Raw genomic sequence first — 23152 nt, forward strand, 5'->3', positions numbered from 1 at the left:
AGAGGCCTTTATACTGACTCTGGAAAACACCAAAAGAAAGATGCCCAGGGTCCCTACTCATCTGCATGAACGTGCCTTAGGCATGCTGCAAAGAGGCATGATGACTGCAGATGTGGCCAGGGCAATACATTGCAATGTCCGTACTAAGACAGCGCTACAGGGAGACAGGATGGACAGCTGATCGTCCTCAAAGTGGCAGACCACGTGTAACAACACCTGCACAGGATCGGCACATCCGAACATCACACCTGCGGGACAGGTACCGGATGGCAACAACAACTGCCGAGTTACACCAGGAACGCACAATCCCTCCATCAGTGCTTGGACTGTCTGCAGTAGGCTGAGAGAGGCTGGACTGAGGGCTTGTAAGGCCTGTTGTAAAGCAGGTCCTCACCAGACATCACCGGCAACAACGTCGCCTATGGGCACAAACCCACCGCTGCTGGACCAGACAGGACTGGCAAAAAGTGCTCTTCACTGACGAGTCTTGGTTTTGTCTGACCAGGGGTGATGGTCGGATTCGCATTTATGGTCGAAGGAATGAGTGTTACACCGAGGCCTGTACTCTGGAGCGGGATCGAGGTGGAGGGTCCGTCATGGTCTGGGACGGTGTGTCACAGCATCATTGGACAGAGCTTGTTGTCATTGCAGGCAATCTCAATGCTGTGCGTTACAGGAAAGACATCCTCCTCCCTCATGTGGTACCCTTCCTGCAGGCTCATTCTGACATGACCCTCAGCATGACAATGCCACCAGCCATACTGCTTATTCTGTGTGTGATTTCCTGCAAGACAGGAATGTCAGTAATCTGCCATGGCCAGCGAAGAGCCCGGATCTCAATCACTTTGAGCACGTCTGGGACCTGTTGGATAAGAGGATGAGGGCTAGGGCCATTCCCCCCAGAAATGTCCGGGAATTTGCAGGTGCCTTGGTGGAAGAGTGGGGAAACATCTCACAGCAAGACCTGGCAAATCCGGTGCAGTCCATGATCAGGAGATGCACTGCAGTACTTAACGCAGCTGGTGGCCACACCAAATACTTACTGTTACTTTTGATTTTGACCTCAACCCTTTGTTCAGGGACACATTATTCCATTTCTGTTAGTCACATGTCTGTGGAACTTGTTCAGTTGATGTCTCAGTTGTTGAATCTTGGTATCTTCATACAAATATTTACACATGTTAAGTTTGCTGAAAATAAACGCAGTTGACACAAGGAGTCGCTAGTGCACGATGAGCCAAGTAAAGCCAAAACCTCCTCTAACTCAGGCGGCGCTGGGCCAATTTGTGCACCAATTTGTGTACCAATTTGTGTAACCAGCTAAAGAGATGCTCTTAGTGAAAATGTGTTTGGAGTTACTGTACCTTTCTATCTAATAGGCTATGTTACAGTGTAAGCTTCCCAATTTTAATAATGAAAAACGATTTTCCGAATCTATTCATTTTTAAATGTAGATTACTTCTCCTTTGCAATTATCATTCAGCTGATGATTTTGGGCAAACGCACAATGGGGGTCCCTGGGCAAGAAAAGTTTGATGGCAAGAAAAGTTTGATGACCCCTGGCCTATGAAACTGGCTCTAATTACTGCCTCATTGAGGCCAGTGTTAACTCAAACTGGCCCTTCAATTAGGGGAGTTAATCAGGTAGCTGAGCGTCACACCGGGACCCAGGGAAGATGATTCCCAGCCGTTAGGGGAGACCAGGATCCGTCTATCACAGAAAGTCAGAGATCTGTTTTGACTGAAGAAATAGGCAGTGTGGCACTGCTCTTACAATGTTACAAGTATTTACTACACTGAACTAGCCGAGTTCAGCAGGCAAATCCCCCTGATCTACCAGGTGATTCATAAAAAGACAAGAGACATTGAGAGTCAAAGTAGAAACGTTATAGAAAGGGGTTGCAGAGATGTTGTGTGTGTCGGTGGGTGCGTGCGTGTGAGTGACAGACCGACCAGAACAATGTGAGCTGATTTACGTTCTCCTCCTCTCGAGTTGAGATGCAGATTCGCTGCATTGAGGAACATCTGCAGGCTTTGTTTAGTCCAGTACACATCCTCCTTTCCCTTTCTCTCTCCGCCTCTGCCAAGCTGTCAGTCAGGAAATATCCGCCCTCGCTCACATTTTAATTCAGCTCAACAGATGAGGGAGCTTTCATAGAGACATTGCTCTTCGCTCTCTTTTGGAATTTCAAGACACAAGTCCATATTTCTGGAGGTTTCTCTGCTGGTTTATTGGTTAATTCTGCATTTAGTGTGTAATGTCGAGTGGTGAGTTAAAGTATACAGAATTAAACTAAGATAGGCAGCACGTGTGAAGTGCTCAAAAAGGCAAATATCAAATGTGAGAAGAAGATTTGGAAAACAAGGATATAGTATAAAAATATATTGATTACTGTGTTTCCCCTCTCCAATAGCTGTCAATCTGACACAACTTTGAAAGTACTTCCAGTGTTATCATTTTGCTGAAGTAAACTATTCTCCCATGTCCAGTAGTCATCCATTCACTTTGCTCTTAAAGGTCTTCTGTCTACTCCACCACCCTCAAATATAATACATCTCCGGGAGTACAGATGGAATATTTCATTTCACGTCTGCAGCCTGCAGATGATTGACAGCTAAAGCGTGTCCTTCAAATAAGCCTCAAACAAAGGTAGTTGAATGATGTCAGAGCAGCAGGCGAGGTATGACCATGACTTACCATTAGATCAGTCCGACATGACAGATAACTAGACTTCAAAACCGTCTTGGAAGAGATTGACATTATGCACACACACACACACACACTCTTCCTTCGTGGATTACTCAACTATGAATGAGCAGTGGGTAGAAAGACTGTGTGCGTGCGTGTGTTATGATTGTGTGTGTGTGGCGGCAGGTAGCCTACCAGTTAAGAGCGTTGGGCCAGTGAAAGAAAAGGTCGCTGGTTCAAATCCCCGACCCGACTAGGTAAAACATCTGCCTGTGCCCTTGAGCAAGGCACTTCACCCTAATTGCTCCTGTCAGTCGCTCAGGATAAGAGAGTCCGCTAAATGACTAAAATGTCAATGTAAACGTGTGTCACTGCCTGTCTGGCAGACAAGAAGCCTAGGGTCAGCACCAGCCCAGATTAGGCCTTGAGGAAAAGGAAAGCAGCACCTCGGACTGCTCAGCTGTCAGTGTAAGATTGCTCATTGATTGAAATGTGTAGCCACTGGCATGGCGTGGTGACATGACGTGTCTTCCCCCTGTCAAGAGGCAGCCAGCCCAGCTCCGTGTGTGACGTCATCTGACAGCTTGGAGTGGCTCTTCTTTTCTTGTGACGTTGGCTTGGTTTCCATGGTTCCCTATGGATTTTTTTTTGTGATGATGATTCGAAGGCGATTTCAAATGTGGGAGCCGTCAGACAGCACCCAGAGGGTAGGATCTGGAGGGACTGGACTGGTGGAGGATTTGGACCGTTGGACCTGGGAAGGCAGTTGTCAACCCAGATCAGCTACAGACTCTGATGCATGTACCCTGCTGTTCTGTTAGCTCCACTCTACAGTCCTGGAACAGAGTCTCATTCAGAGCACATCAACAGCACCGTGCAGCTCTGAATTATGGTGCTGTCTGATTACAGGTCAATCTGATGCAGCCAAGAACAGAGGGAGGGCATCTCCTACTGCTCTCATTAGGATGTCAGAGATAGCTCAGACAGCTGGCCTCACCTGTGTGTGGGATTGTGTGTGTGTGTGATTGTGTGTGTGTGATTGTGTGTGTGTGATCGTGTGTGTGCGATTGTGTGTGTGCGATTGTGTGTGTGTGTGTGCGCATGCATGTGTGCGCGCTTGTGCACATGATGTTATTTCCTCCGAGCCATGCTTGGTGTTCTGCTCAATGAGGCGGAACGATGAACCGGACCCTCATTCCCTTATCAACCCGTCTGTCTGATAAGTCTACAGCCCATGCACCGGCCTGACGGCAAAGTAGCTACATGCCACCTCTTAAAACATTGCAGGATGATAGCAGTGTGACATATATCCTAACACCACAAGAAATCCCACCTAACTCATGGCGACAGCCAGCAACTGAGATAGCGAAGTTCTCATTCTGCTGCATGGTCCCTCGCAGGCATAGACATTCAATAAACCCAAAAGCCTTCTCTCCAAATGCCTCAGTGAATATGTCTGTTGACGATCATGTGAAGCCCTCTTGAAGATGTCATAGTTTGCAGTGTATAGAATCCCTTATCTCTACTATAGGCTATATGAAGCTCTTGGACAAAGCCCTGGCAATAAAGAAGCACATTATCCATCAGATGAATCCATAAAAAGCTCATCAAAAACATATTATCAGGTCTTTTGAATGTTTATTTATTCTCCTCTAAAGCTGCTCTCTTAGCCCGACCCTGTGAGTTCTGTATGTCCCACACTTCACTTTAGACTGGCACATCATTAGAGGGCACTCACTCTCTACAGTCACTTTTTACAGATGGAGGATCTTAATTTGATCACTATTGTGTTGCTGAGAATGCAAACGTGTCGTGAAATTTGAGTTTTAAAAAGGCTTCTAAAATGTGTCATTTCCACTTAGAAATGTCATACTTGATTTGCCCTAATGTAAAATGTAGTAGCCCCTACAACAATGTCCATTAAATATAATTCACATAATAATTCACATTTCCTGTTGCTGCAGGATTATTTTCCTGCTGTAGCAAACTGGATCAAATTAAGATCCTACATCTGTGCACACAAAGAACACAAACACACACTAGTAGACAGGCCCAGGCGTACGCAGGCAGAATACACTGACATACCATTTCATCCTCCACGTCAGTGGGCAAGTCCTGCTGGGGAGCTGCCGACAGCATTGACATTGCCCTTGTCGCAGCTCCCTCTGACAAATAGCTCTATCCAACAGAGTAGAGGCAGCAGACCAGCGTCTGTGTGCACAGTTGTGGATTTCTGGATAAACCCTGAATACTTACTGTGTTAGCGGTCCCAGGTCTGTATGTGACCCTTACTTTGCTACCTGTTGCATGCGAGTTTAATGAATGACAACAGAAGAGAAAAAGCGAGCTGTGATGTAAGACCGGGTTCTTAGAAGGCAGGGGGGGGGGGTTGCTCTGTGAGAGTCAGAGAGGGAGAGTTGTCTATCTTAGCACACAGAGAAGCATCCACATCCTGGAGCAGTAGACGCATGGCCAGTGATTCGTGAAGGACAGCGGCGAGGCACGCTCCCCGTCTCGGTCTCTCTCCCCGAGCCACACATCACTGCCTGCGTCAGGCACTTTATGGAGTCTCTATGTCAGCGCCATTGATTGGATTTACCCATTCTACTAACCAATTTACGGCACCACACGCTCACAGTCCCCATAGTCCTTTAAACAAGCCAGAGAAGATGTTGCACTAGCTCCTCTTTATAGTGGCCACGAGTGACTCGTGATCACATCTTTGCTATGAACACTTAGAAAGAGAAGGGGTTTGTAATCCAACCTCTACACCATGGGTCAGTGTGGATTGGAATTAACTTGGCGTTCTGGGAACTTGGCATGGTGAGAATAGTAATACAAGTTCCAAAAATCGAAATGAATTTGGAGAGGATAGCCTTAGCTATATGAGATCGGTTCAACCCAAGCAGAGACTGGGTCAGTATTGCGCATGGTTTTCAATGAGCAAACAGAAACACCCTTCTGGGTATAGAGGCCCAGTGTTTTATGATCTATTGACCTGCTCTGTCCTCTGTACACGGCTGACAGGTGTTAGACCTGATCCCAGGCCCCGGTTTCCCAGAAGCATGTTAAGGCTAACTTCATCGCTAGAACAATTGAGCTCAATGGTTTCAACAATGAACGTAGCCTGGGAAACCGGGCCCAGGTCAATGTTTGATCAGATAGATATCTGCATTCTCATGTCCTGATTAGGGCTGTAACCGATGAAATCAGCAGCAGCAGAACATATACCTTTCAACATGGGCAGTATCGATCCCATCAACCACAGAGGTATAGCCCCCGAACCCAATGAATTGCTCCACGTGGAGGTCAAAGGGCCTCATCTCAGGGCCTCCCGAGTGGCGCAGCGGTCTAAGGCATTGCAGTGCTTGGCGTCACTACAGATCCGTGTTTGATCCCGCTAGCGACTCTTGTGGCGGGCCGGGAGCATGCATGCTAACACTGTTGCCTGGCGTACGGTGTTTCCTCTGACACCTTGGTGCGGTTGGCTTCCGGGTTCAGCGAGCAGTGTGTCAAGAAGCAGTGTGGCTTGGCAGGATCGCGCTTCGGAGGACACACGGCTCTCTACCGTCGCCTGTCTCAAGTCCGTACTGGAGTTGCAGCGATGTGACAAGAACATAAGTACCAATTGTATAACACGAAACACGTCCTTCAGTTCCATACGGTATGGCTACACGGTCCAACAGCGACGGTCGGTTTCTGGGACTAAGCCTAGTAGCTCTAAAGAGGAATGACTTTCATGTGTTTACTTTTGAATGGGGTTGTTTGTTTATCTGCATTACAGAGTCCAGTCAGCGAGCAGCAGCAGTGCAGGATGCATGGTGGTAGATCCCAATTAAAGAAGTATTCAGTTCAACTTCAATGTGCAAATTACCAGCGCCAGCTAATTAGTATGCTAATGTATTAATTCCTCTTATTGCTGATTTAAGAATTCAGGATTTTTTTCCTTGCTGCTCCATATGCACACAAATACCCAAATACACTTCCCCTGCAGCTTATTATTGAGCTCATTTATTCTCTGTGTTTATTTTACGACCCTTTTCTTTTTTTTCTTCTCTTGGTATTTTTTCCTCTTATTTACAGTGCAATTTTATTTAAAAAAATATATATATATATATTTCATCTTTTTTATTTAAACAGGTAGGCCAGTTGAGAACAAGTTCTCATTTACAACTGCGACCTGGCCAAGATAAAGCAAAGCAGTGCGACAGAAACAACAACACAGAGTTACGCATGGGATAAACAAACATACAGTCAATAACACAATAGAAAAATCTATGTTACAGTGTGTGCAAATGTAGTAAGAATAGGGAGGTAAGGCAATAAGTAAGCCTTAGTGGCAAAATAATTACAATTTGGCATTAACACTGGAGTGATAGATGTGTAGATGATGATGTGCAAAGAGAGACACCGGGGTGCAAAAGAGCAAAAAATAATAATAAATATGGAATGGGGTAGTTGGGTGGGCTATTTACAGATGGGCTATGTACAGGTGCAATGATCGGTAAGCTGCTCTGACAGCTGAGTCTTAAAGTTAGAGAGGAAGATATAAGTCTCCAGCTTCAGTGATTTTTGCAATTTGTTCCAGTCATTGGCAGCAGAGAACTGGAAGGAAAGGCAGCCAAAGGAAGTGTTGGCTTTGGGGATGACCAGTGAAATATACCTGCTGGAGTGCGTGCAACGGGTGGGTGTTGCTATGGTGACCAGTGAGCTGAGATAAGGTGGGGCTTTACCTAGCAAAAACTTATGGATGACCTGGAGCCGGTGGGTTTTTGCGACGAATATGTAGCGAGGGCCAGCCAACAAGAGCATACAGGTCGCAGTGGTGGGTAGTATATGGGGCTTTGGTGACAAAACGGATGGCACTGTGATAGACTACATCCAATTTGCTGAGTAGAGTGTTGGAGGCTATTTTGTAAATGACATTGCCGAAGTCAAGGATCGGTAGGATAGTCAGTTTTACGAGGGTATGTTTGGCAGCATGGGTGACAGAGGCTTTGTTGCGATATAGGAAGCCGACTCTAGATTTAATTTTGGCTTTGAGATGCTTAATGTGAGTCTGGAAGGAGAGTTTACAGTCTAACCAGACACCTAGGTATTTGTACAATGATTGATTCCTCCTTTAAAAGTTGTCATACTGCGGCACACCCTGCGTGCTGCTGCAGCATTCTGTGGCACGTCATTTAATTCTCAGCTATTTCTTCTGTTACTGCAAGTTATTGCTAATTTGACCACCAGAGGGCATGTTTGAGAAGCATTTGATAGTATTCCGTATTGGCATTACCATTTAAAACATTTTTTGTAATAACATAGTATATGGGATTGATTTTAAGAAATGAGGCTTAATTAATTTGATTCATATTTTGGTGTTTCCATTCAGAGAGAAATGGTCAGTTTGTAAATTCAGACCGTTTCCCTCTCGGAGTGCACACTGGACATTCGGGTCGAGGAGTAGGGTTGATTTGAGCATTCTGGCCTTACAACGGCAGTCAAGCACCCAAGCTAACATTGGCTAGCTACTTCAAGACACAAATGAGACCACTCTGACCATTTTACTCGCCCTAACAGAGCTGGTAAGGCCGTCGTTTTGAAGTAATCGCGAAAAAACAGGCCTTATTTTTGTGCATTTTTCACCCTGTCAGCTCCTATTAGTTCTATTGAGCACCGTGGCACCAACTTGCCTTCCGAACGTTCTATTCCCAGCTTATTGTTCAACGTCACAATGCCTGCTTCTCTATTGTTGGCAATGAGACCTGCTCACGTTGCTTTATAGTTCAAATGTAAACAACAAAATGTCAACAACAAAAATCATATTGGAACTATGCAGTCTTCCCATTGTTTCCTATGTGGAGAAATATAGGCATGTCTGTCTATTTCGCCAAATATCTTGCAATGTGTATTTTTTGATTTTCTTCAAGTTGGGTGTAACCGGTGTGAAATGGCTAGCTAGTTTGCGGGGTGCGCACTCATAGCGTTTCAATCGGTGACATCACTCACTCTGAGACCTGAAATTAGCTGTTCCCCTTGCTCTGCTTTTGTGGAGCGATGGGTAACAATGCTTCAAGGGTGGCTGTTGTCTATGTGTGCAGAGGGTCCCAAATGCATAATGAGTGCTCTAACTCCCCCTTGTGGTGGTCTGGAGCAATGAAGCCGTGATGCTGGGTACCCCCGCGGTGTAAGCTCGCAACTTTTAAAGGAGGAACCATTGTAGTTGTCCACATATTCTAAGTCAGAATAATCCGGAGTGGTGATGCGGGAGGGTGCGGGCAGCAATCGGTTGAAGAGCATGCATTTAGTTTTACTTGCATTTAAGAGCAGTTGGAGGCCACGGAAGGAGTGTTGTATGGCATTGAAGCTCATTTGGAGGTTGGAGGTTTGTTAACACGATGTCCAAAGAAGGGCCAGATGTACACGGAATGTTGTTGTCTGCATAGAGATGGATCAGAGAATCACCAGCAGCAAGAGCGACGACATTGATATATACAGAGAAAGGACTCGGCCCGAGAATTGAACCCTGTGGTACCCCCATAGAGACTGCCAGAGGTCCGGACAACAGACCCTCCGATTTGACACACTGAACTCTGTCTGAGAAGTAGTTGCTGAACCAGACGAGGCAGTCATTTGAGAAACCAAGGCTATTGAGTCTGCCAATAAGAATGTGGTGATTGACAGAGTCGAAAGCCTTGGCCAGGTCGATGAATACGGCTGCACAGTACTGTCTTTTATCGATGGCGGTTATGATATCGTTTAGGACCTTGAGCGTGGCTGAGGTGCACCTCGGAAACCAGATTGCATAGTGGAGAAGGTACGGTGGGATTCGAAATGGTTGGTTATCTGTTTGTTAACTTGGCTTTCGAAGACTTTAGAAAGGCAGGGCAGGAAGGATATAGGTCTTTTACAGTTTGGGTCTAGAGCGTCTCCCCCTTTGAAGAGGGGGATGACCAGGGCAGCTTTCCAATCTTTGGGGATCTCAGACGATACGAAATAGAGGTTGAATAGGTTAGCAATAGGGGTTGCAAGAATTTTGGCGGATAACTTTAGAAAGAGAGGGTCCAGATTGTCAAGCCGGGCTAATTTCTAGGGATCCAGATTTTGCAGTTCTTTCAGAACATCAGCTATCTGAATTTGGGTGAAGGACAAGTGGGGGGGGGGGAGCTTGGGCAAGTTACTGCGGGAGGTGCAGAGCTGTTGGCCGGGGTAGGGGTAGCCAGGTGTAAAGCATTGCCAGCCGTAGCAAAATGCTTATTGAATTTCTCGATTATCGTAGATTTATCGGTGGCGACAGTTTTTCCTAGCCTCGTGCAGTGGATGGCTGGGAGGAGGTGCTCTTATTCTCCATGGACTTTACAGTGTCCCAAAACTTTTGGGTAATTACTGCTACAGAATGCAAATTTCTGTTTGAAAAATCTAGCCTTGGCTTTCCTAACTGACGTTAACCGTACAGTGTCTAACTCATCGAGCCGTGTTGTTAGTCACAGACAACTCCCACACTGTATGGGATTGTGTAGGACAAATAAAATCCCTGTTGCTTGCTAATCAGTCTTCCTTTTCTCCACCTCAGTGCTCAGTGGACTCTGTTCTAACGACTGCCCGGGAAACGTCAAGGTAAGACTAGTGTCTCTGTGTATTGCGTATGCATTGTAACGCAATGAAAAAAAGATTGCCGTGGAGATATTGAAATGAAAAAAATACAAATTCTAGAATCATTTTTGAGAGAGTGAAAAGGCTTATCTCGTAACTAGTGAGTCTGGCCATCTTGGTCCTGTAAGAGCTAAATGACTAAAAATGGAAATGTCCCCAGAGCTAGTGACAGACAGGCTTGGTGCTGGTCCTGTCGTCGTGTTTGTTTGGGTTGTTTGCCTCTCCACTGTGTGTCCGCTCACACTCACCCCACCATTGCCTGACTCAGCCGGGTGATTGATGGAGCCCATGTCTGGAGCTTTGGGCTGTTTTCTCCGCTCTCCTCCTCCTTAAGTCCCTCACATCCATCACTCTAACCCTCTTCTGTCCGTCTGTCTTCCCGCCTATTGTCTCGTTGTCTATCACTATCCACCTCCCTTTAGTTTCCACAGAACCTTTGTTCAATTTCCAATCCCAGTACTGTACAACTGTTCAGTCTGATGAAGCTATAGGCCTACATGCAATGTATAATACTGTACTGTGTGGGAGGGTCTGTCGGTGTGGGAGCCTGGCTGCATTCTCTAGCAGCCTGCCATAGCGTTTCATTAGCCTGTTAAAACCGAGGCAGACAGAAAGCTCTCTTCATTAGGCTTCATCGGCCCATAATGAAGAGATCATACAGCCTCCATATGACCACTCCGTCATTTACTGCTCCTCAGAGCCCCACCCCCGCGGCATGCTGAGAGAACCGTCTCCCCACAGTAATAGTGGTGGGTGGGAAAAATTGGATATGATTTTTTGACGATGTGTCGTTTTGACAATATTGCAGTATTATTTTTGCACTCGTTAGCTGTACTTGAACCAAAACTCCAGTATGTTTCCTTCCTAACTTGTTTTCCGACTTCGTTTTAAATAGGGAGCCAAATGGTTTTAACACTTTTATTTCCATGACTGATCAAAACTCTATTCTGTCTCTCTGCAGCAGACATATGATGAGCAATACAGTTGAACATCCAATAGCAAAGAAATCACAGTATCGAATCGCAATACATATAGAATCATGAGAATTGCAATTCATATGGAACCGTGTGAATCGCAATACATATGGAATTGTGGGAATTGTGTGAATCGCAATATATATGGAACTGTGGGAATCGTGTGAATCGCAATACATGCACTGAGTGTACAAAAAATTAGGAACACCTTCCTAATATTTAGTTGCACCCCTTGTTTCCCTCAGAACAGCCTCAATTCGTTGGGGCATGGACTCTACAAGGTGTCGAAAGCGTTCCACAGGGAAGCTGGCTCATGTTGACTTCGGTGCCTCCCACAGATGTGGCAAGTTGGTTGGATGTTCTTTTGGGTGATGGACCATTCTTGATACACACAGGAAACCGTTGAGCGTTGATTTAAGTACCTTTGAACTGTTGAGTGTGAAAAAACCCAACAGCGTTGCAATTCTTGACGCACTCAAATCTGGCACCTACTACCATACACTGTTCAAAGGCACTTAAATCTTTTGTCTTGCCCATTCACCCTCGGAATAGCACACATGCACAATCCATGTCTCAAGGCTTAAAAATCCTTCTTTAACCCGTCTCCTTCCCTTTCATCTACACTGATTGAAGTGGATTTAACAGATGACATCAATGAGGGATAATAGCTTTCACCTGGATTCACCTGGTCAGTCTATGTCATACAAAGAGTGGGTGTTCCTCATGTTTTGTCCACTCCGTGTTTCTTATCGGCACCAAAGTATCGTGATAATATCATATCGTGAGGTCCCTGGCAATTCCCAACCGTACACTGTAGAGCTGATGACGGCCACAGAGGTCAGGGCTCTCTCAGATAGGAAACCCGGAGAAACGGTTGGGTGGGTCACGAATTGTGAAAATCTTTTACCAAGCAGCCTTGACTCAGTCCAGGGCTACACTGCAGTTTGTTAGGGCAGTGGATTTCATCCCAAGCCGTTTTAGTGGCAACTTGTGTATCATGAAGTCTAGCGTTTATGTGGCTTTGGAGTGCAACAACTTGAGAATAAAATTGGTTGTCGTTTAAAAAAAGAATAATAATTCAGTACATATCTGTAAATGGCTACCTCAATGAGAAGGACCTTTCAGAAATCTGCTCAGAGGTGGTACTGCATCGGTGACTGGTATCTATGGTAACCCATCCAGAAGATGACAATAGGCTCAAAATCAGAAGGCGACCTAACTTCATGTACGATCACTCTGTCTAGGCCTAAACTTTCCCCAGTCCTCCCTTGAAGACACAGAGAAAGCTACATAGCATAGGCCTAATTTACTTTTCCCAACCGTTTAAAAATTAATCTCCGATTCGCCACATTGTGCCTTTCATTAGCATTTTGAGGGATTACCAAGAGCAGTGGGGAGGACTGCATAATGCAGAGGATTTGATGGAGCTGGCTGTGATGTCAGGCTCACTGTAGCCTGTTCTCAGTCTGCCGGAACCTGTGCTTTATTTTACCCAGAGGACAGCTCTAGCTTCTTAGAGCTGCCGGGGTTTGCACCCAGATCCCCATTGGCTTCAGAAAGGTCAAGGAGGGTTCGCACACGCTCTGTACACACAGCCAAAACCTCCTGAGGCGAGTCATGGAAGGGGACAGATGTCTGTGTTAAGACTTTGGCGTCTGTGTTGAGAATTAAATGGTGGAGGATCAGTCGTTTCAGGGATAATGGATCCACTAATATGCGTGTTCGTCTCTAATGCTGTGTGTGTGTGTGTGCGTGCGTGCGTGCGTGCGTGCGTGTGTGTTTTGATCTTGCAGCCGTTTGGTGTGAACCAGCCTGGACCGTACGTTAGCTACACTACTGTGGACTCCAACGGCTACCTGAAGAACGCCTCGGGTAAGTCCAACATGGACAGATACTGTGTACAGTTGACATTCGGCCAGCCGTCTTGCACAGGCTTTCTGGCAATAGTGCAGATTGGGTGGGCCGTCAGCCATGACAGTTGTTCTATTGGGAATGGGGTTGAATACAGACTTCCCCTCTACTTGGAGGTCATAATATCTGTGCTGCGGTAGCAGGTCTGAGTGACGGGGCTGTGGTGTGGTGTTGGTCAGTGTGTGTGTGTGGGTGAGAGGCAATTTTCAGTGCTGTAGCCCCAGGGGTTTAATTGAAGCCTGGCTTCTGTGTTTGCCCAGACAATCACCCTGTTGCCCATCTCACCGGAGGTTATCTCACCGCCCAGCCTGATAATGTTGACACAGTGCGTTTCCTGCTAGAGAAAGGCATGATGGGTAGAGGGCTATTGGTTTGCTTGCTAAGAAACGGCGGGCTTTGTTGCTGTGCTCTTTGTTAGGAGGTTGAAAGGCAGAAGGAGAAGAGCCTTTGGGAAAAATAAAAGTGATTTGATGAAAAAGAACCGAGCTATACGTCCGAGATAACGTTTCAAGGGCTCAGTGAAGAGGAGGGTGAAAAAATAGAGTTCTTAACAAAGATCTGTAGGAAAGGTTCTGTGTCTACGTCTGTGTTACTGGGTGGCTTGGAGGCAGAGGTGGAATTGCCACGTTCTGGGTCACTCAGTCAGGTCCCCTTCATCAGAAAGGCTTCAACACAATGACAGACTTTTTCTAATGAAGCTAGCCGCATTCCTCAATACAAAGCTATACCGTAGGACTTATGGAATGTGGTGGTTTGTATTGTCGCGCGTAGCAAAATCACTTAGCCAGCCAGAGTAACAATCAATGTCAGACTGAGCTATTTAACCTGAAAATTGGTTAAAATGGCTGAATTGTAAGTACACACCTGCACTGTGAAGTAGTCTTTACACCCAAAACTAGACATTACAACCATGACCCATTCAGTCTCATTGTTCAACACCTGAGAACTGAACTGATAGACAACCAGCGTTACATTTTTGTTAATGAAGTGTTTTGGACCTGCCCATGTTGGTCTGGTCCGAGGTGTGACTGGTGCCAGTGAGGAGCAGGCCAGCTAAAGCCTGACTCGGGGAGGTAGTTCTGTTGCCTGGACAGGACAGATGAGTTGAATTAGTCCTAATGTCTCCCCCGCTGTCTCGAGGATGTGACAAGGCCATTTCAAAGACAAAATTGTAAAATGGCTTCGAGGACAGACGTTATTTTCAGAAAGCTGAGGAATGGATTCAAGCATTTGCAAGATTTCCTCAGTGAGTAATTCCATCTATTAAAAAGCCTTGGTTCTGTTCACCATTTTTTATTTTTTTTATTTTATCCATCATCTGTGTGTGTCTGGGTCTCAACGATGAATAGGACAGCAAGGCCTAAAAAGCAGAGAATCTATTTGAGTATCTAGCTACATCCTGTTCTGTTGGAATCATCCACTAAAGGAAAATGCAACAATACAATCATCATTTTGAGAAGAAGAACACTCTTCCCTCACTCCTCCCTCTCTGTGACAGGACCCCATTTATTGGGGCAAGAGAATAGATCAATCAGTCCACAAGGAGTACAATCAAAAGAACCACAGTCAGAAAGCCCTCTGTCTTTCCAAACAGTTTGTTTATTGTTCAATAACCGCCATTCAATTTTGCAGGACTCTCAGACACCAAACCGTGAGATAAAAACATCTCTTATCTCTTGTGTTAAAGGTAAACTTCTCTCAAGTGTTTGGAAACATTGAAAACACTCAAACCTTGACAGAGGAAAGGGAAACGGCGAGGTAAACTTAGTATAATACATGTCTGGCTGGAGGGAATGAGGAAGAATAGAAGTCCAGATAGTTCTCTTTGCAGAGAGTAATCTTCAAGGGGGGAGAATTCCCTTTCTCCCATTCATGTTTGTATTCTGTGTGGATGTTGAGCCTCCGGGTTGTGGTCAAGGCTATTTAAAGACGACCAAAGCCCAGATTTGGGATTCAACACCAAACGGGTGTGTCAACATGCAGCGGTTTAGGATTGTCCTCTGACCCCTGTGCTGGAGCTCTGCTCTGTGGGCTTCAGAGCAGCTGTGTGTGCACCAGACACCTCTCCCTGAGAAGGTCATCTAACAGGCTGACCTGAGGAAAAATCCCCAACACCTGCCCTCCTGGATGCTGAGCCAATGAGAAGGAGAGGGAAAGGACAGAGCTGTGTGTACACTGACTGAGGGAGATGCTCGGAGTATAGGTTAGATATACTGTACAGTATGGAGAGTGGCTGGGTCAGCCCTGGCTGGGTTATTCCCAGGACTCTTTATTTGACAGTAATAAAGTGCAGTGCGGGACAAAGCCAGTGTGTGCAGGGTTATTTAAAGTGTATTTATTCTAGGGGCATGGGGAGAAGGCAGGTAGACTGACAGAAATGAGCGATGATGCGCGGACTGTCTGCTCTCTCTACTGGGGCCCCACACTCTTCATTTACTCTTCAGCACTAAAAGAGAGGGAAAAGAGGTGACAGAGGGATGGGAAGTCAAATACATGAATGGATGTGGAAGGAAAGGACTATAGAAAAGACATACTGTGGAGGGAGAGGTTAAAATGGCTGAAAAATAGCAGCAAATGCGGCGAATAGTGGCAAGTGCGTAATGAGTAATGGAATGAAGATCTGGGTCAATGGAAACGAGGGAGTAGAGGGGACGGGGGAAATAAAGTGAAGGTTCAGAAGGTAGGATGCACACTACGCTACGCTGTGGTCCACAGATAGTGTTACCGCTGTGTCACAGGGTTTCAAGTTCTGATTGGTGAACCTGCGTACGTAACTCAGACCCAGCTCTGCCATCTCGTTATGGTATTGAGCCTTGGTTATAGTGCTGGACAGGCAGTGGCCGATTAGCCTCGGTGCGCTGCGGTGTCTCTGTTTCGGTGGTTCTGTGGAGGCCTGGGTCTGTGATGCTGAGGCTAAGGGACATAGGGGATTTAAAAGGCTTGGCTGGCTGGTCCTGTCAGATGACCCCTGGCTGCTCTGCCTGGCTGCTCTGCCTGGCTGCTCTGCCTGGCTGCTCTGCCTGGCTGCTCTGCCTGGCTGCTCTGCCTGGCTGCTCTGCCTGGCTGCTTTGGACGTGTATCGATCCCCAGGACCCAGGCGGTCTCCATCTCCACATCTCCAGCTGGAGCTAGTGAATCAACCAACAGAATATTAATGTGGGCTCTGCCTGCCGTGTGTGTGCGTGTGCGTGTGTGTGCGACCATACGTGTTTGATTGTGTGTATGTCCGTACTTGATTGACTGTGTGTGGGGGGGTAGTTCATTTACTGTTTGTGCAGCAATGCATGTGCTGTCTGTGTGCTGTCTGGTCCTCAGAGAACCAGTGCTCCATCTGAACGTCTCACCTTAGTCTCCTCACCCCTCGGGCTATTTATATAAGGCCCTGGTATGCAATAGCATACCTTTCCCCTCATTCCTTATCCCCTATGGAATTAGAATTCAGCTGTATTAGAGATGAATATTGACCTTAGCGGTAGAGTTCCGTACCGTTGGTTTCTGTGAAATTTGGATCAAGGGAGTTGTTGTTCTGCACAGTTAGTAAATCAGTAGACCATATAGAGTAATCTACAGGTACAATCTATATGTTGTAGGTGTGGGGTACAGCTAGTGATTTTAAAGGTACATCTATATGTGGTTGGTGTGGGGTAAAGCTAGTGGTGTCAGGCATAATAAGCAGACGAGATCGATTACCCTGGACTGGTGCTGACAGGACAACGGCTGTGTGTGTTGTTTCCACTGAGTAAGGGAAGGAGGGAGTGAGGGCTTGTCTCTCTGTGCACAGAGAATACTGGATGAAATGAAGCAGAGGAATCACAGTCATTTGAAAAATGACGGATGGCGAGTGAACCGTACCACAAGTACAAAACAGGAGTGGAGATGTGCTCTCTCTGTCCACCTATCTCTCTATTCCATCCCCCTCTTTTTCTCTGCCATGGTGCCGGGGCTTTTGGCTGGCTCATTGGAAGGGAGGAGCGGAGGGAGGAGAGGAGAAGGAGGGGTGAGGAACAAACAGCTAGGGAACTTCGGCAGGCTCTGTTTAATTAGGCAAATGAGGATGGAGGATTAAGGACAGCAGAGAATAACACCCCCCCCGCCACGCCACGCGCACAGACACCTACACACACAATCACTGTTCTATGCTGTGAGAGACACAGATTTGATACCCTCTGTGCGACACTCATGAGTGATCAAGTCAGGTCGAACAAGTCACTCTTCGTACAGATGCCCAGGTAACCAAACACACCGCGCACACTACACACACTCTCTCTCACACACACATACACGGCACCTGTTGGGCTGGACCTGTGTCTTGTCAGTGGAAGGTGTGGAAGTGAGCAGAGCTAACCAAGCGGAGAGGGAAAGGGCGGGAGGATTATTATTGATCAGAGCTTTGTTCTGCCCATGATTTCCCTCCTGTGGGTTTCTGCACTCAGGCCAGTTAATTGGTCTCAAATTGAATGCAGGATTACCCCTCCGCCTGTTCAACTCCTCCTGTTTATCTCTCTCCTACAAAACCACACGACACACTTGCTCTCTTTCCTTTCGCTCACTCTGTCTCGTTCTCTCACGCGTACTATATATTTCTCTCTCTCCCTCTCTTTCTCTCTGTCATTCTTCTCCTCTTTTCTCCCTGTAGTGTGTTAATATTGTCTCTACATCTCCTCTTCTCCCTGTAGTGTGTTGATATTGTCTCTACATCTCCTCTTCTCCCTGTAGTGTGTTAATATTGTCTCTACATCTCCTCTTCTCCCTGTAGTGTGTTAATATTGTCTCTACATCTCTTCTTCTCCCTGTAGTGTGTTGATATTGTCTCTACATCTCCTCTTCTCCCTGTAGTGTGTTGATATTGTCTCTACATCTCCTCTTCTCCCTGTAGTGTGTTAATATTGTCTCTACATCTCCTCTTCTCCCTGTAGTGTGTTAATATTGTCTCTACATCTCCTCTTCTCCCTGTAGTGTGTTGATATTGTCTCTACATCTCTTCTTCTCCCTGTAGTGGGTTGATATTGTCTCTACATCTCCTCTTCTCCCTGTAGTGTGTTAATATTGTCTCTACATCTCCTCTTCTCCCTGTAGTGTGTTAATATTGTCTCTACATCTCCTCTTCTCCCTGTAGTGTGTTAATATTGTCTCTACATCTCCTCTTCTCCCTGTAGTGTGTTAATATTGTCTCTACATCTCTTCTTCTCCCTGTAGTGGGTTGATATTGTCTCTACATCTCCTCTTCTCCCTGTAGTGTGTTAATATTGTCTCTACATCTCCTCTTCTCCCTGTAGTGGGTTGATATTGTCTCTACATCTCCTCTTCTCCCTGTAGTGGGTTGATATTGTCTCTACATCTCCTCTTCTCCCTGTAGTGTGTTAATATTGTCTCTACATCTCTTCTTCTCCCTGTAGTGTGTTAATATTGTCTCTACATCTCCTCTTCTCCCTGTAGTGTGTTAATATTGTCTCTACATCTCCTCTTCTCCCTGTAGTGTGTTAATATTGTCTCTACATCTCCTCTTCTCCCTGTAGTGTGTTAATATTGTCTCTACATCTCCTCTTCTCCCTGTAGTGTGTTGATATTGTCTCTACATCTCTTCTTCTCCCTGTAGTGTGTTAATATTGTCTCTACATCTCCTCTTCTCCCTGTAGTGTGTTAATATTGTCTCTACATCTCTTCTTCTCCCTGTAGTGTGTTGATATTGTCTCTACATCTCTTCTTCTCCCTGTAGTGTGTTAATATTGTCTCTACATCTCCTCTTCTCCCTGTAGTGTGTTAATATTGTCTCTACATCTCCTCTTCTCCCTGTAGTGTGTTAATATTGTCTCTACATCTCCTCTTCTCCCTGTAGTGGGTTGATATTGTCTCTACATCTCCTCTTCTCCCTGTAGTGGGTTGATATTGTCTCTACATCTCTTCTTCTCCCTGTAGTGTGTTAATATTGTCTCTACATCTCCTCTTCTCCCTGTAGTGTGTTGATATTGTCTCTACATCTCTTCTTCTCCCTGTAGTGTGTTAATATTGTCTCTACATCTCCTCTTCTCCCTGTAGTGGGTTGATATTGTCTCTACATCTCCTCTTCTCCCTGTAGTGTGTTGATATTGTCTCTACATCTCCTCTTCTCCCTGTAGTGTGTTAATATTGTCTCTACATCTCCTCTTCTCCTGTAGTGTGTTAATATTGTCTCTACATCTCCTCTTCTCCCTGTAGTGTGTTGATATTGTCTCTACATCTCCTCTTCTCCCTGTAGTGTGTTAATATTGTCTCTACATCTCCTCTTCTCCCTGTAGTGTGTTAATATTGTCTCTACATCTCCTCTTCTCCCTGTAGTGTGTTAATATTGTCTCTACATCTCCTCTTCTCCCTGTAGTGTGTTGATATTGTCTCTACATCTCTTCTTCTCCTGTAGTGTGTTAATATTGTCTCTACATCTCCTCTTCTCCCTGTAGTGTGTTAATATTGTCTCTACATCTCCTCTTCTCCCTGTAGTGTGTTGATATTGTCTCTACATCTCCTCTTCTCCCTGTAGTGTGTTAATATTGTCTCTACATCTCCTCTTCTCCCTGTAGTGTGTTAATATTGTCTCTACATCTCCTCTTCTCCCTGTAGTGTGTTAATATTGTCTCTACATCTCCTCTTCTCCTGTAGTGTGTTGATATTGTCTCTACATCTCTTCTTCTCCCTGTAGTGTGTTGATATTGTCTCTACATCTCCTCTTCTCCCTGTAGTGTGTTGATATTGTCTCTACATCTCTTCTTCTCCCTGTAGTGTGTTAATATTGTCTCTACATCTCCTCTTCTCCCTGTAGTGGTTGATATTGTCTCTACATCTCCTCTTCTCCCTGTAGTGGGTTGATATTGTCTCTACATCTCTTCTTCTCCCTGTAGTGTGTTGATATTGTCTCTACATCTCCTCTTCTCCCTGTAGTGTGTTGATATTGTCTCTACATCTCTCTTCTCCCTGTAGTGTGTTAATATTGTCTCTACATCTCCTCTTCTCCCTGTAGTGTGTTGATATTGTCTCTACATCTCCTCTTCTCCCTGTAGTGTGTTGATATTGTCTCTACATCTCCTCTTCTCCCTGTAGTGTGTTGATATTGTCTCTACATCTCTTCTTCTCCCTGTAGTGTGTTAATATTGTCTCTACATCTCCTCTTCTCCCTGTAGTGTGTTGATATTGTCTCTACATCTCTTCTTCTCCCTGTAGTGTGTTGATATTGTCTCTACATCTCCTCTTCTCCCTGTAGTGTGTTGATATTGTCTCTACATCTCCTCTTCTCCCTGTAGTGTGTTAATATTGTCTCTACATCTCCTCTTCTCCCTGTAGTGTGTTAATATTGTCTCTACATCTCCTCTTCTCCCTGTAGTGTGTTGATATTGTCTCTACATCTCTTCTTCTCCCTGTAGTGGGTTGATATTGTCTCTACATCTCCTCTTCTCCCTGTAGTGTGTTAATATTGTCTCTACATCTCCTCTTCTCCCTGTAGTGTGTTAATATTGTCTCTACATCTCCTCTTCTCCCTGTAGTGTGTTAATATTGTCTCTACATCTCTTCTTCTCCCTGTAGTGGGTTGATATTGTCTCTACATCTCCTCTTCTCCCTGTAGTGTGTTAATATTGTCTCTACATCTCCTCTTCTCCCTGTAGTGGGTTGATATTGTCTCTACATCTCCTCTTCTCCCTGTAGTGGGTTGATATTGTCTCTACATCTCCTCTTCTCCCTGTAGTGTGTTAATATTGTCTCTACATCTCTTCTTCTCGCTGTAGTGTGTTATATTGTCTCTACATCTCCTCTTCTCCCTGTAGTGTGTTAATATTGTCTCTACATCTCCTCTTCTCCCTGTAGTGTGTTAATATTGTCTCTACATCTCCTCTTCTCCCTGTAGTGTGTTAATATTGTCTCTACATCTCCTCTTCTCCCTGTAGTGTGTTGATATTGTCTCTACATCTCTTCTTCTCCCTGTAGTGTGTTAATATTGTCTCTACATCTCCTCTTCTCCCTGTAGTGTGTTAATATTGTCTCTACATCTCTTCTTCTCCCTGTAGTGTGTTGATATTGTCTCTACATCTCTTCTTCTCCCTGTAGTGTGTTAATATTGTCTCTACATCTCCTCTTCTCCCTGTAGTGTGTTAATATTGTCTCTACATCTCCTCTTCTCCCTGTAGTGTTTAATATTGTCTCTACATCTCCTCTTCTCCCTGTAGTGGGTTGATATTGTCTCTACATCTCCTCTTCTCCCTGTAGTGGGTTGATATTGTCTCTACATCTCTTCTTCTCCCTGTAGTGTGTTAATATTGTCTCTACATCTCCTCTTCTCCCTGTAGTGTGTTGATATTGTCTCTACATCTCTTCTTCTCCCTGTAGTGTGTTAATATTGTCTCTACATCTCCTCTTCTCCCTGTAGTGGGTTGATATTGTCTCTACATCTCCTCTTCTCCCTGTAGTGTGTTGATATTGTCTCTACATCTCCTCTTCTCCCTGTAGTGTGTTAATATTGTCTCTACATCTCCTTTTCTCCCTGTAGTGTGTTAATATTGTCTCTACATCTCCTCTTCTCCCTGTAGTGTGTTGATATTGTCTCTACATCTCCTCTTCTCCCTGTAGTGTGTTAATATTGTCTCTACATCTCCTCTTCTCCTGTAGTGTGTTAATATTGTCTCTACATCTCCTCTTCTCCCTGTAGTGTGTTAATATTGTCTCTACATCTCCTCTTCTCCTGTAGTGTGTTGATATTGTCTCTACATCTCTTCTTCTCCCTGTAGTGTGTTAATATTGTCTCTACATCTCCTCTTCTCCCTGTAGTGTGTTAATATTGTCTCTACATCTCCTCTTCTCCCTGTAGTGTGTTGATATTGTCTCTACATCTCCTCTTCTCCCTGTAGTGTGTTAATATTGTCTCTACATCTCCTCTTCTCCCTGTAGTGTGTTAATATTGTCTCTACATCTCCTCTTCTCCCTGTAGTGTGTTAATATTGTCTCTACATCTCCTCTTCTCCCTGTAGTGTGTTGATATTGTCTCTACATCTCTTCTTCTCCCTGTAGTGTGTTGATATTGTCTCTACATCTCCTCTTCTCCCTGTAGTGTGTTGATATTGTCTCTACATCTCTTCTTCTCCCTGTAGTGTGTTAATATTGTCTCTACATCTCCTCTTCTCCCTGTAGTGGGTTGATATTGTCTCTACATCTCCTCTTCTCCCTGTAGTGGGTTGATATTGTCTCTACATCTCTTCTTCTCCCTGTAGTGTGTTGATATTGTCTCTACATCTCCTCTTCTCTGTAGTGTGTTGATATTGTCTCTACATCTCCTCTTCTCCCTGTAGTGTGTTAATATTGTCTCTACATCTCCTCTTCTCCCTGTAGTGTGTTGATATTGTCTCTACATCTCCTCTTCTCCCTGTAGTGTGTTGATATTGTCTCTACATCTCCTCTTCTCCCTGTAGTGTGTTGATATTGTCTCTACATCTCCTCTTCTCCCTGTAGTGTGTTGATATTGTCTCTACATCTCCTCTTCTCCCTGTAGTGTGTTGATATTGTCTCTACATCTCTTCTTCTCCCTGTAGTGTGTTGATATTGTCTCTACATCTCCTCTTCTCCCTGTAGTGTGTTGATATTGTCTCTACATCTCCTCTTCTCCCTGTAGTGTGTTAATATTGTCTCTACATCTCCTCTTCTCCCTGTAGTGTGTTGATATTGTCTCTACATCTCTTCTTCTCCCTGTAGTGTGTTGATATTGTCTCTACATCTCCTCTTCTCCCTGTAGTGTGTTGATATTGTCTCTACATCTCCTCTTCTCCCTGTAGTGTGTTGATATTGTCTCTACATCTCCTCTTCTCCCTGTAGTGTGTTGATATTGTCTCTACATCTCCTCTTCTCCCTGTAGTGTGTTGATATTGTCTCTACGTCTCCTCTTCTCCCTGTAGTGTGTTGATATTGTCTCTACATCTCTTCTTCT

General features: G+C 45.2%; 1 protein-coding gene across 2 annotated transcripts in view; it reads left to right on the forward strand.

The window, feature by feature from the left end:
- Positions 1 to 23152, forward strand: part of LOC118358314 (T-cell immunomodulatory protein-like) — a 132722-nt gene that overhangs the window by 84156 nt on the left and 25414 nt on the right. The window contains exons 13-14 of one of the 2 annotated variants that reach the window (XM_035735977.1): positions 10251 to 10294; positions 13098 to 13176. The exons of the other annotated variant lie outside the window; for it this stretch is intronic. Of the exons in view, the coding sequence (XP_035591870.1) occupies positions 10251 to 10294; positions 13098 to 13176 (123 nt within the window). The remainder of the gene's footprint in view (positions 1 to 10250; positions 10295 to 13097; positions 13177 to 23152) is intronic. 2 annotated transcript variants of the gene reach the window in all.

This window comes from Oncorhynchus keta, chromosome 2, assembly GCF_023373465.1.
Source record: "Oncorhynchus keta strain PuntledgeMale-10-30-2019 chromosome 2, Oket_V2, whole genome shotgun sequence".
NCBI classification, from domain to species: Eukaryota; Metazoa; Chordata; class Actinopteri; order Salmoniformes; family Salmonidae; genus Oncorhynchus; species Oncorhynchus keta.